Source organism: Falco rusticolus, chromosome 6 (assembly GCF_015220075.1).
Source record: "Falco rusticolus isolate bFalRus1 chromosome 6, bFalRus1.pri, whole genome shotgun sequence".
NCBI classification, from domain to species: Eukaryota; Metazoa; Chordata; class Aves; order Falconiformes; family Falconidae; genus Falco; species Falco rusticolus.
Genome location: NC_051192.1, coordinates 29646078 through 29659110, shown reverse-complemented (window position 1 = coordinate 29659110; position 13033 = coordinate 29646078). Strand labels below are relative to the sequence as shown.

Genomic DNA, 13033 nt, shown 5'->3' with positions numbered 1-13033 from the left:
GCCCACAAGATCTCTAATTTTTTCCTTGGGGCCACATGACCAATGCTTCTCTAACTGTTCCCATCAGTTCCTTTACTCTGTTCTCAGGATTTTCTCTTTTTTCCTGCAGACACAGAAACTCACTCAAAACTTTCATTAGTGAAAGACCTTCACCTACCTCTGACTTCCATGCACCAACACTCAAGATGAGGATTATCACAGCTCCAGCTTTCTGTGTACACAGAAGGAATTCAGTGACTTCTTGAAGTTACGTTAAATGAAAGGTGGTGGTCACATCCAACCCGTACTTCTGTTCTCAACTCTCTACACATGGACATGCTTTATTACCAACATGAGTAACCACATCTTGACTTTTAAAAAAAAAACACCTTAGGACACACCTCTTCATCCTCTCCTCTCGTTACATGCACTCCAGCTGTGCTTGTGCAAGATCTCCCCAAATACCAGGAAGAGTTACCAATAAACTCACCACTGTAATGGCCTTTCCTTTAATTGCCTTTCTCCTCTGATTTTACACACCACTGTCAGATAAAGATCATTCTAAGACAGCAGACAGCTCTACCAGCAGTCATGCCTGTCTGTAGAAAAAAACTATTTTCTGGTTTGCTTCTCTCTAAATAAGATGACTGGATATGGGCTTTGAAGACCATTTTCTCAAGGTTACGTATTAGAAACTTCTCCATATCACCAGCCTATAAGCTATGCAGGGGATTAGATCCTGGCCTAGGAAAAATCATGGATGTCTCCTGCAGAAAAACCTCTGCTTTTGCATTTCACCTGCAAGAATATGCAAAATGGGCACAGGATGCCAAAATCTCTGCCATTGTAATGGGCACAGCTCCACTGACTTTAATGAGATTTTGCATATTTATGTTAGTAAAAAGTTTGGCTCAGGGTGAATTTTGCCATTAGAGGCAGGAGCTCTGGATATGGAGAGCTCAATTGACTTGAAAAATGTGTACAGAGACTGAGGGTGCTGTAGGGGCTGGTTTGAGAACCACAGGTATGTAACAGTGAAAAGACATAACAGCAACTCAAAGTGTGATAATAAACCAGATGCAAGCTACATCCCACAGACTCTCACAGTAGAAATGTATGGTATGCAGCACTTCTGCACGATGCTGATTTGCAAACCTTATTAACATTGCACTATTTCCTCACTGCCCTGAAGCAAAACAGGAAAGTATGGCCATCTTACATGCATAGGAGGGGGGGACGAAGGGAAGGAGTGGAATTTCTCCCTGTTTTTGACATATTTCACATTAGCAGGCACTGAACAAGGTGGATCAACAACTTCAATATTGCACATCCCCTGCTCCTCACCTCCCAAATTTTCTTCAAAATTATCTCGACCTTCTGCCTCAACGTACATTGAGTCCATAGGGACCAAGAACAAAGCAAAGTCTATTGCCATCCAGTACTCATATAATAAGCACTTACTGCTGACTCCTTTCCTTTTCTGGTGGCAGTGGTTGAGGTATGAAAACTGCCAGAGGTAATTGGAAGTATGATGTACTGCTGAGCCTCACAGTGATCTAAGAGTAGCTGAGAACATCAGCATCGTAGTTTTATTGTCTGTCTCCTGGTGTCTATAAATCCCAGCTTTTACTACCTTGGTTTTCATCATGCCAATCAAAGGCTTGATTGCTCAAGGAATAAATTACCAGATAAATCACTACTTGGAAACATAGCTCTCTTTGACAGTACCTTACTTCTTCTGACATTGTATGCATATTCTACAGTATCACTATGCAAGGTGTTGCAGAAATAGTCCAGATTTCTATGTGATGTCATAACACAGAAAAAGGATAACATTACAACTAGAGAGTGCAACACAACAACGTATATGCAGGTGGATAGAACAGTGTATTGCAGAAAGGAGAGATAATGTGGGGACAATGGGGGAGAAGGGAGAGGGCAGTCTGCCTCATAATACAGCTTGGTATAATGAGAAACACATGGCAGCAAAGATTACAGATGTTAATATAGCAGCCTTAGTGGAAGACTTTATGGGCTTGGTGGCACGTATGCGTATGGAGCACTGTAAATGCAATACAGGGAAGCTGAAATCATAGAATCATAAATTCACAGAATCATGTAGGTTGGAAAAGACCTTTAAGATCATTGAGTCCAACCGTAAACCTAACACTGACAAGTCAAAATGTAGTTTTAAATAAATTAGATATCTAGGTATAAATAACTGCAAGAACTTCAGAATCTTCTAATTCCCTCTGAGGGAGCTAATGTTATCTGCTGTGTAAGAGGTATCTGTAACAGCAGTTAAAACACCCTTCTTGAAGAGTTACTAAACTTCCCACAGGCCTACACCACGATTGTTTTAAAAACCATTAGGACAAATATGGAAAGGATTGCCACAGGCAGTACTGAAAGTAAGTGTATAGTTTTTAAAAAAATCCCATGGGATCGGGTGCTAGTGTACACGAGAGGGCTTAATGCACTTTCTCCACCTGCTACAGCTGGCATGCAAGAAGGCTGCAAAATCTAGTGCAAGTTAGATCAATGCATCTAAGAGAAACTAAAGAACATTTTGCAAGTTTTTGGCCATCACGAATCAGGACACAAGTGTCTGAGAGCATTAAGAGTGACTGATCTCTGGCACTTCTGGCATTTCTTGTAATATGTGGTTTTGGATATCAAATCGATCCATTGATAAACTACTGTGCCTTTTACCTGATGTATACTCAATTTTTAAATGTACCCTCTAGAGCACAGTCTATACATACTAGCCTGAGCATTTTTATGGCTGTGGACAAATTGAGTTTCAACCCCCACAGCTAAGATAGAGGTAACTCAAACCCTTTCTGCGGGCTACTGTTTTAACAGCTATGACTTTATGTAAAAGGTGGCTCTACCCTTGTGATTTGGAAAGCACTCCAGGCTTTCTGTAAGCACCTGAGGTATGCTAAGATCATATTTAACATATTGAGCTCCTTGGGGTACTTTGATGTAGGAATACTTAGCTTTTGAATTTTGCAGTGTTGGCAGGTATTTAGGTATCTGTCTCCATCAATATAGAAGCACTCTAGGCATGCAAAGAACCAGAACTTAAAAATACCAAAGGAGGAGAAACATGAGAGGTTCAAACACACATTTTCATGTCCCAAGGCTGTGTTCTGAGCTGCATTAGTACACACCAACCAGGGGCTGTTAGATGCCTATGACATTTTAGATATGTAGACAATTATTATTGGATTGTTCTAGTAAGTCTAGTTGCCCCTGGATTGCATTGCATGCCTCTAAAGAGCCCCTTGGATTTTATCCTTAGCAAATGACCTACACCTTGATGTCTGAAATATAAACAGTGCATTGGCTTTCAATCTGATTTTTTTTATGTCAGTTTATAAGGGAGATCTTTTTGTTTGTTTGATGGTTTGGGTTGTGGTTTTGGTGGGTTTTTTTAAGGGAAAATTATGTGGTGTTAAGCTTCACAGACTTTGTTTTCATCTTATAAGGGAACTGAGTGCCACATTCTCAGACAGTAATTATAGAGAACATGAGGATCTGAAATAACCAGAAGCCTGTCCAAAAGTAAATTTTAGGCACCATATTAACCTCTGATTTATGCCTGTGTGTCCTTGCTCGCTGTAGTTCTGAAGGCATCTGGTGAAAGATGTATAGGAAGGTTTATTAGAAAATTCTGTTTTCCCAGACCAAAACCAAAGGAGAATTTTAAAGGAAATACAGGAAAAACTTGGGTGAGAAAAAGAGGGGAAAAATAGGGCACCATTTTCAGTCGTTTCCTGGAACCATGATAAGATAATGTTAATTACAAAAAAAGAAGGGATTTTAAACTACAAACTTTGTCAGTCCTAAGAGTTTAAAGCTACTTGGCAAACTAAGTAAGCTGTTGAGTGCTTGCAGTTTTTTGGTGAAAGCAGAACTGCAAATCAATTGCAATAAAGGCATATTTTTACAGTTAAACTTTGGCTTTTTGCTAGAGGCAGCTTAATGTTTTTTTGCCTAAAAGCACCACAAGCCCAGCACACTCACGTTAGTTTTGCATGACAGAGCAGAGACATCATGTGGAAAAAAAGTATATGCTGTAAAACTGATTTCCTACTGAATTGGTCCATGTACCACCACTACAAAAATAGTGCAAGATTTCTTATTTACTGAGACAATTTCAAAAACTCTTACATTCTTGCTATTAAAAAAGCCTTGGAGTAAAGCCCGTTGAGAATAAAATCCCCCAGAAATTACTTGAGGGGTTCAATTATGTGTCAATGTGTACATTGGCATAGCTCTCACAGCATTCAGTTGAAGCCATACTGATTTGCGATAGGTAGCAATGGTTTCTCAGGTCTCAGTTCTGAAAGGATTTGAACATTTCTTGCTCCGTGCCAGCCAGCATTTACGGCCTCACAGGTAGTGCTCTTGCAGGACCAGGCCTCTCGGAAGATGCTCTTGAGAGAGTGGTCCTGTTTGCCTCTTCAGAATTCAAACTCCAGGAAAGCTTGCTTTTTTTCATCTTTTACTTTCCATTTCTTCAGTTTTCATTTCACACCATTACACACTTTGACCAATGCTGTTTCAGGCTGAATAATTCCCTGAGCTGCTTCTGTTTCATCTTTAAATGAAACACTATGTTTGATGACAGTATAAAGTTTACGTGGATTTATGCTTTACACTATAGTGAGTAATCTGATTTGGAAAAGTGTTAAAATCAATGCTACATTGTCTAGGCACATTTCAAAGAATTGTCTAACCAAGACTCTGATGGCAGAGGCACCTGTGAATATTTAGCATAAACCTCATATTCAGATTCCTTGAATTCATAGTTCTCTTCTGGTTTTGCTTCTTACTCCGCTAAACAAGCTCAGTATTTTCCAGTATCACTTTTCAACTATGGAAGAGATATATTCCTAATTAGCTTTGATTTTGCAGAATCCTCTGATGCTCCTCTATTTTACCAGCTTTAACAACAAGCTTCAGGCAAATAAGGTGTAAAATACACTGAACACTACCTAGTGTTGCCCAGTTGTTTAGAGATAATGTAAAAATGGTGTAGGTTTGTGTTAGAACAAGTAGCAATGAAGTATGCAATGATTTCCCAAGACAGACAATTTCCAGTCTCTTAAAAATGTTTGTGTTATTCACTTTTCCACTTACATGGGAAGGAGCCTGATTTTTTTTTTTTTCTTTGTATTTAAAATACACAGGTTGGATCTTTGGAGAAATTGCTACCATAGCTTTTGTTTACTGCGTGTATAATTTTTTAAGGAGGAGTACACTTTTTGATAGCTGTGGTGAAGCAGTTGTATAACATAACACATCTTAACTGCTTGCACTGAGTAAGACTTCTTCATCATAATTAGACTCATTTTAATTAATGACAACCTTTGCACTCAGATCTAATTATGGAATGCTAAAAATCCTATATTGTGATTGTGTGGCAAGGTTTTGTAGTGGGGGGCTACAGGGGTGGCTTCTGTGAGAAGCTGCTAGAAGCCTCCCCTGTGCCCCATGGAGCCAATGCCAGCCGGCTCCAAGACAGACCCACCACTGGCCAAGGCTGAGCCCATCAGTGATGGTGGTAGCACCTCTGGGATAGCGTATTTTAAAAGGTGGCTGGAGGGCACACACACAATGATGGGACCTGCGCAAGAGCAACTGCAGCCAGAGAGAGGTGTGCGAATATGTGAGAGCAACCACTCCACAAGACACCCAGGTCAGTGCAGAAGGAGGCAGGAGGTGCCCCAGGCACTGGAGCAGAGATTCCCCTGCAGCCCCTGGTGAAGCCCATGGTGAGGCAGGCTGCGCCCCTCAGCCCATGGAGGGTAACACTGGAGCAGGTACCCACCTGCAGCCTGTGGAGGACCCCACGCCAGAGCAGGTGGATGCCCCAAGGAGGCTGTGACCCCGTGGGAAGCCCACACTGGAGCAGGCTCCTGGCAGGACCTGTGGCCCCGTGGAGAGAGAAGCCCAGGCTGGAGCAGGTTTGCTGGCAGGACTTGTGACCCCAGAGGGGACCCACACTGGAGCAGTCTGTGCCTGAAGGATGGCACCCCATGGAAGGGACCCACACTGGAGCAGTGTGTGAAGAACTGCAGCCCACGGGAAGGACTCACACTGGAGAAGTTCATGGAGAACTGTCTCCTGTGGGATGGAGCCTGCGCTGGAGCGGGGAAATGGTGTGAGGAGGAAGGAGCAGCAGGAACAGCATATGATGAACTGACCACAGCCCCCGTTCCTCATCCCTGTGCTCCAAGGGAGGGGAGGAGGTAGATAAATCAAGAGTGAAATTAAGGCTAGGATGGGGTGGGGGAGGGGGAAAGTGTTTTAAGATTTGGTTTTATTTCTCATTACCCTACTCTGATTTGATTGGTAATAGATTAATTTATTTCCCCAAGTCAAGTCTGTTTTGCCCACAACAGTAACTGGTAAGTGATCTCTCCCTGTCCTTAACTTACCCAGGAGCCTTTTGTTATACTTTCTCTCCCCTGTCCAGCTGAGGAAGGGAGTGATAGAGTGACTTCGGTGGGCACATGGCATCCAGCCAGGGTCAACCCACCATACAACTTTCGCAGTCAGATCGAGTTATGGAATCCTAAAAGAAGTGCTTGTATTTTTTCCAAATACAATATAAAGTGAGAAAAACATTTCAGCCCAGCTGCAAATATTTCCTTAAAAGGACCAAAGTAAGTAGGTAATACTAAAAATATGATTATGAATGGTTTAGCACAGGAAAATAAAATGAAAGTAAATACGTTTTTGTACAGTTTGGAAAATACTGAGTAATAAAAATAGTCCAATATGAAAAAAACACGTCTTATGAGACAGCATTAAAAGGTACCTAGAAGACACAGGCAGCAAATATTAGTGCACTGAAGCCAATGGACACTGCACCACTGACCCCGTTGGGCCTACTATCTTACCTCAAAAGGGAAAATCCTTTGGGTCCTTACCTGTACACTAGTAAGAGTGGTGTATTGATAAGCTTTCACTACCAGGTAATTGGCTTCTATATCTATTATCCCCAGGATCATGTACTTCCACCATCTCCTTTTCAAAATTGCCAGCAAGTTTTCTTCTCCTGTGGCAATAAAGAAGAAGAATTATGTAAGAGTTAGGTTTACATGCACAAAATACTTGCCTGTCAAGAGAAATTACCTAGACTATCTCTCGTACTTACAATATGCAGTTGAAAAGTACCATATAAAAAGAGGTACTGCAAGGAGGTAAAAACTAATGCACCCTATTTGCCTTGTAGATATTAAACCAGCCAGCTTGGCGAAGCAATATGTGAGGGTCAGCTCGTCACGTCACTTAAGGTGTAAACAATGCTGGGAAAAACAAGTGCCGCTTAGGCAGCCTGTAAATGTGTTCTTAGTTTTACTTCTATATATACACCTATAAAATGCTAAAGAATAGAGCAGTTTATTACAAACATTTATACTTTCCATACATACTGATAAATGTTGTATCACACATAACACAAGAGGGTTTCACCAGTGGGAGATTACCAGTATTTGCAAATATGATGGAATATTAGAGCAGGAGAGTAACAGCATCACCTTTGGGCAGATTACAGATCCTGTTCCAAGGACGATTATTACAATCCTAGAGGTTCAAAATATGAGACTTGTTTAGAGAAAAGCTGCACTGAGACAAACAGATTTTGCCTGACAGGTTGCCCTGCTCCCAGGATTGATTTCTGAAGTAGGCAGGTTTACTTCCTTCTATGGGAGCCCTGTCAATCACCTAGTACTTAATTTCCACCACGTGAAGACTGACAGCACAATACGCCTGCAGATCAGACCCACAACTTTTAAAAAGTCAAAGCATTCCTCATGCTAGGCTAGAGATTATTATTGTTCTCCGTTCAAAAGAAGCCAGCTCATTAGTGAGGGTGGGCAAACCGGTTATCTATTTGCATTACAGTAAGCTCCAGACATGATGGGACCCCACTGCAAAAGGGGCCGGACATACTGACAATGACTGTGAGGTCTTTAAGAGTCTGTAGCCTAAACAGGGATCTAATAAGGCTTGACCTGTACTGCCAAAGTACCATAAATAGAATTTGAACTTTAAAGACTTTAAAGTTTTTTAAAAAACACCACTATTCTGAGATTTACTCATGTTGCTGCAGCCTTTCTAAGTGCGTGTGATCATCAAGATGAGTGGTGGAAAATACAGAAGAAAAGGAACTTCATTGTCAGTTGCCACCAAGACTTGCTCAGGCTTCTCATTTCTCCCCCATCATTTTCCTTCACTACAGGTGCGTTCGCTCTCTGGTTCAAATAGACCCACTGACATATGTGCTGCCATACTATCAAAAATGGCAGGCTCTCTACAGCGCCGGAGTATCTCAGATCCTATAAGATGCAATCACAGAAAAAGGGATAACTACTTCAGAAGCTGATTCAGAAATCTTAGACACTAGGTGACCTGAGTGGGTATTTACCTGAACAAAGCATCTGAAGCACTTGATGCTTGTTCATTAACAGATGCTCAAACATACACACTTCCAGTGGGATACTATTAGGCAATAACCTAATTATTTGTTACAGTGATAAGGACACCGAGTATAAAACTGTAAAAGCTAAAAAGCTTTCCTTCCTTTCCTTTCTTCCCTCCCTTCTCTTTTTCTCTTTCTTTCTCTTTCTCTTGCTAAGCAGCAGAGAAACAGCAGAAACAAGGTGGGGAGTAGGCTAATTATTTAAGACCCTAAATAAGGAGTCAGTACATTCAACCACACCCACACCTTCCTGTTGACCACCAACTCATAGAAGAACTCATGAAGAATAAAATCCCACCCTTCAGACATGAATTATGACTACATTTACGTATTTGTTGTGATTATTTGAGCATGCAGAAAGAGGAATATTTTAGATTTTATCTTTTAATGCATTTAGGGGGGCATTTTCAAAGAAGCATGTGAGATTAGATGTCCTAATTCCTACTCATATCAGTGTAAAATACACAGATAGATCCTTTCCTGATACTGAAACTGTATCTGAAATTTTTATGCTGCCAAGATAATACCATTAAAACACCAACTGGAAAAAATCAATGCAACAGAATGGCATACTTAAAATTTCAGAGTGATTTTTCATTTTAATTGTAAAGAGAAAATTTAAAAATCAAAGACATCACAGTGTAGTCTCTACTCCAAAAGTGAAAATCCCACCTGAATCTGGTTTTTTTTTTACAGTAGGACCTTGGTGGTACCTACAAAGCAGAAAAAAGGAGCACGCTCAAGAACTGCACTAGCATGAGATTGTCTGAGCAAGGACTATAGACACACCTCAAGGACTCTTTTTGTACCTTTAGTTTGCCAATGCTTTTCTTTCTCCAGCTTCAATTCCAACCACAGATCGCTGTACTGCTCAGATGTGGCCAAATAAGTTACCTTTAAAAATGAATGTATAGCCTTGACTTCTGGCTAATGGGTGAAGTCAGATTTTCCCGAGATGGAAATCAAACCTTCTACAATTTTACCTGACACATACAGTTCACTCTTTTGCTTTCTCAATACTTCATTTGCTAATGACAGAAATAAGAAAAATATTTGGCAATGGTATTTTATCTTTGATAAACAGCTCTGAAATATTCCAAACTGCAAAAGTTCAGTTTCAGCTGAGAAGGCTGGGTAGAGCAAAAAGCAATGCCAAAATGAATTTATGCAGGCACTGTACAGCTCTGATGAACATGGGTTTAGCTTCACAGCAAGTATCTTTGTCTTGCCCAGTGAAAAGCAGAGAAATGTAGAGGTGTTCAGCATAACAGAAATAAAACACAGAATTTGTTCCTGGAAAAAAACTCTTGTGCAGGAGTTGCATCTTTCTCTGTGGAACATACTTACTTAAGTGTTCACTTCCACTCACTTGCTGCATCTCCTGTTACTTAGTGTGTAAAAGTCTGGCTTCTGACCAGGATAACCTCTGCCCACATCATTATTATAGTTTATCAATAACTTAGCAGTTGTGCAGATCTACAAGCATCAGCAAAACTGATGGACCCCATTTGAGGGTATATCTGAGCTGGTCACAAGTGGTGTTGCCCAGGGCTTGGGACTGTGGCCAGTTCTTTTAATATCTTTATCAATGATCTGGATGAGGTGATCAGGTGCATCCCCAGTAAGTTTGCAGATGACACCAAGTTGGAAGGGAGTGTTGATCTGCTTGAGGGCAGGAAGGCTCTGCAGAGGGATCTGGACAGGCTGGACCGATGGGCCGAGGCCAGTTGTATGAGGTTCAACAGGGCTGAGTGCTGGGCCCTGCACCTGGGTCACAACAACCCCATGTAACACTACAGGCTTGAGGCAGAATGGCTGGAAGGCTGCCCAGAAGAAAAGGACCTGGGGGTGTTGGTTGACAGCCGGCTTAACGCGAGCCAGCAGTGTGCCCAGGTGGCCATGAAGACCAACAGCATCATGGCTTGTATCAGTGTGGCCAGCAGGACTAGGGAAGTGACTGTCCCCCTGTACTGGGCACTGGTGAGGCTGCATCTCAAATACTGTGTGCAGTTTTGGGCCCCTCACTGCAAGAAAGACACTAAGGTGCTGGAGCGTGTCCAGAGAAGGGCAACAAAGCTGGTGAAGGGTCCAGAGAGCAAGTCTTACAAGGAGCAGCTGAGGGAACTGGGACTGTTTAGCCTGGAGAAAAGGAGGCTCAGGGGAGACCTTGTCATTCTCTACAACTAGCTGGAAGGAGGCTGTAGTGAGGTGAGTGTTGGTCTCTTCCCCCAAGTAATAAGCAATAGGACAAGAGGAGATGGCCTCAAGTTGTGCCAGGAGAGGTTTAGTTTGGATATTAGGGAAAATTTATTCACCAAAAGGGTGATCCAGCATTGGAACAGGCTGCCCAGGGAAGTGGTAGAGTCACCATCCCTGGAGGTATTTAAAAGATGTGTAGATGTGGCACTCAGGGACATAGTTTAAGTGGTGAACTTGGCGTTGCTAGATTAACTGTTGGACTCCATGATCTTAAAGGTCTTTTCCAACATAAATGATTCTATGATTCTATGAAAAAGCAATGTACATTTAACATTGTTAGCTGGGGGACTGTTATTTGTTTGCTGCTCTCTATTTCTTTGGCATTGTCATCAAATTCATAGACATGAATTAATTGTTCCTAAAGTGGGAGACTTTCTGGGCAGAAAAACAGGAGAAAAAGATGACCATCTGCAATAAGTGCCACCCAGTGCTGTGCACAAATCAAAGAGGCAGGTGGATTCCTGGTTTTGACATGGGGCTGAAAGAAAGCCACCATATTCAAATGTCACACTTTTGCAAGAGTGACCCAGTAGAAGGCAACAGTGGAAGACAGCCTGAAGAAGGCTTGGGCTGCCAGCAGGACAGGACCTTTGGACAGCAGTCACAGGTGGCATGCTCAGTGAATTCAGATGACAAGGAGAAGGGAAACAGGAGTTAGGGAGGTAAGTGGGAAGCCTTGACTTAACTTGGGAAGACCAAAATGAGAAGCAGAGGGAATCAAGAGCTTCCTTCTTCATTCAAAAGTCTACATCCTGAATAGAAACAAACACCACCTTTGCATAAAAACTGGTGTGTGTGTGTGTGTGTAAATACCACAGATTAAAAAACCCCAACCAACCAAAACCTAAACCAGAATTTTTATTTTTTTTTTTTATTTAGCTTGATGACAACTCAAAGCAAATGAATTATTGAAGTCTTTTGAATTGGAAGCATTGTAGGCCAGAAGGACCAAACATACATGCCTACACCTGAACTAGCTGGTAAGGTGTTTTTAAAGCTTTTTTTTTTTTTTCACCTAACATATTCCAGCTGAATTGCTTAGGATGAGATAACCAATATTTTGAAAATAAACATCTCTCCCACTGAATGTAAAGGGAAGAGAGATTATGCCAGATCATGTGTTTTTGTTATTATCTCAATAGGACTGTGACTATGGTTTAATATTTTTTTATATGACTGGCTGGAAACCTTAAAGTGTGCAGGTTAGCTTAAAGGAAACATTTCCAGTGAGCCAAAGCACATATTGACACTGGTGAACTTGCATTTATGTGAGTGCACAGAGTAATGTCATCTTTAGGCACTGCCATCTTTTGATGGAGACCCCCTTTCAAAAAACAAACCCCTACCCCTTCTTGTCAGCAGTACGCAAGCTTTTGAAAATGTATTCAGTCTAATTCAAATGTAACAGATTTAAAAGCAACTTGGATATTAAGAATGTTTCAAGATTCAGAAGTCTAACATACTGTTAACACTGATAAATACACACACACACACATATACAAACACACCCCTCTTTGCCCTTTCTAGAAGGATAAGTTTAGGCTTTACATTTTTTACTAATTTTGCAATGAGACACATGCTGGAAAGTATATACAGAGGAGCCCTCGCTGTTTGGAAAAAAGTTACATCTTTGCCTCTGCCGGCTCAAATTAAAAAACAACAAACAAGCTGTTCTTACAAGAGATGATTTTACATCATATAATAAGGAATTACCCCTGGGGGTTTACAAATTAAAAATAAATTAGAGAGAAAATTAAAAGAGGCTTTAGCTGTGCAGTGTCTACCAAAAATACATATATATATATATATATATGTGCAAAACCCTTTTCACACTCACCCACACAGCCTCAGAGGTGCAATAATAAAACCCCAACAGCCATTAAGACAGCAAATTCCCAATTATTTGTGTATGGGCTTGGGACACAGGTAGAATAACAGCACTGCTAGACCAGAAAATAAGCATATTGCTTCTCTTTCATCTGCTGCAGTTGCTCTCTTTTAATTCAGATGACAATTTGCTATTTAGATCAAGATCATCAAAGGAGCTGTGCTCTCCTGCTTCACAGAGCTCAGCAGAAGAGATCTAAATGTATGCAGGAGATTTGCAAGGGGGAAGGAAGCATGAAGAGCCTGGGGGGCTGCTGGGCACGCTGGTCCTTCCCTGCCTCTAACAGGAATGCCAGTCAAGTGGTACACAGTAAAGAACTAAAAATCTCACAGAGGAGGAAGATTACACCAAAATTTACTTTCTATCACCTTCTTCAAAAAAGAATCTCAGTTACAAAGCACAGTTAC

At 41.3% G+C, this 13033-nt stretch overlaps 1 protein-coding gene across 1 annotated transcript in view; it reads right to left on the bottom strand.

Annotated features, from left to right (window-relative positions):
- SLC35F1 (solute carrier family 35 member F1) overlaps positions 1 to 13033 on the bottom strand; it is a 253858-nt gene that overhangs the window by 44229 nt on the left and 196596 nt on the right. The window contains exon 3 of the mRNA XM_037392937.1: positions 6927 to 7054. Coding sequence (XP_037248834.1) covers positions 6927 to 7054 — 128 coding nt within the window. The remainder of the gene's footprint in view (positions 1 to 6926; positions 7055 to 13033) is intronic.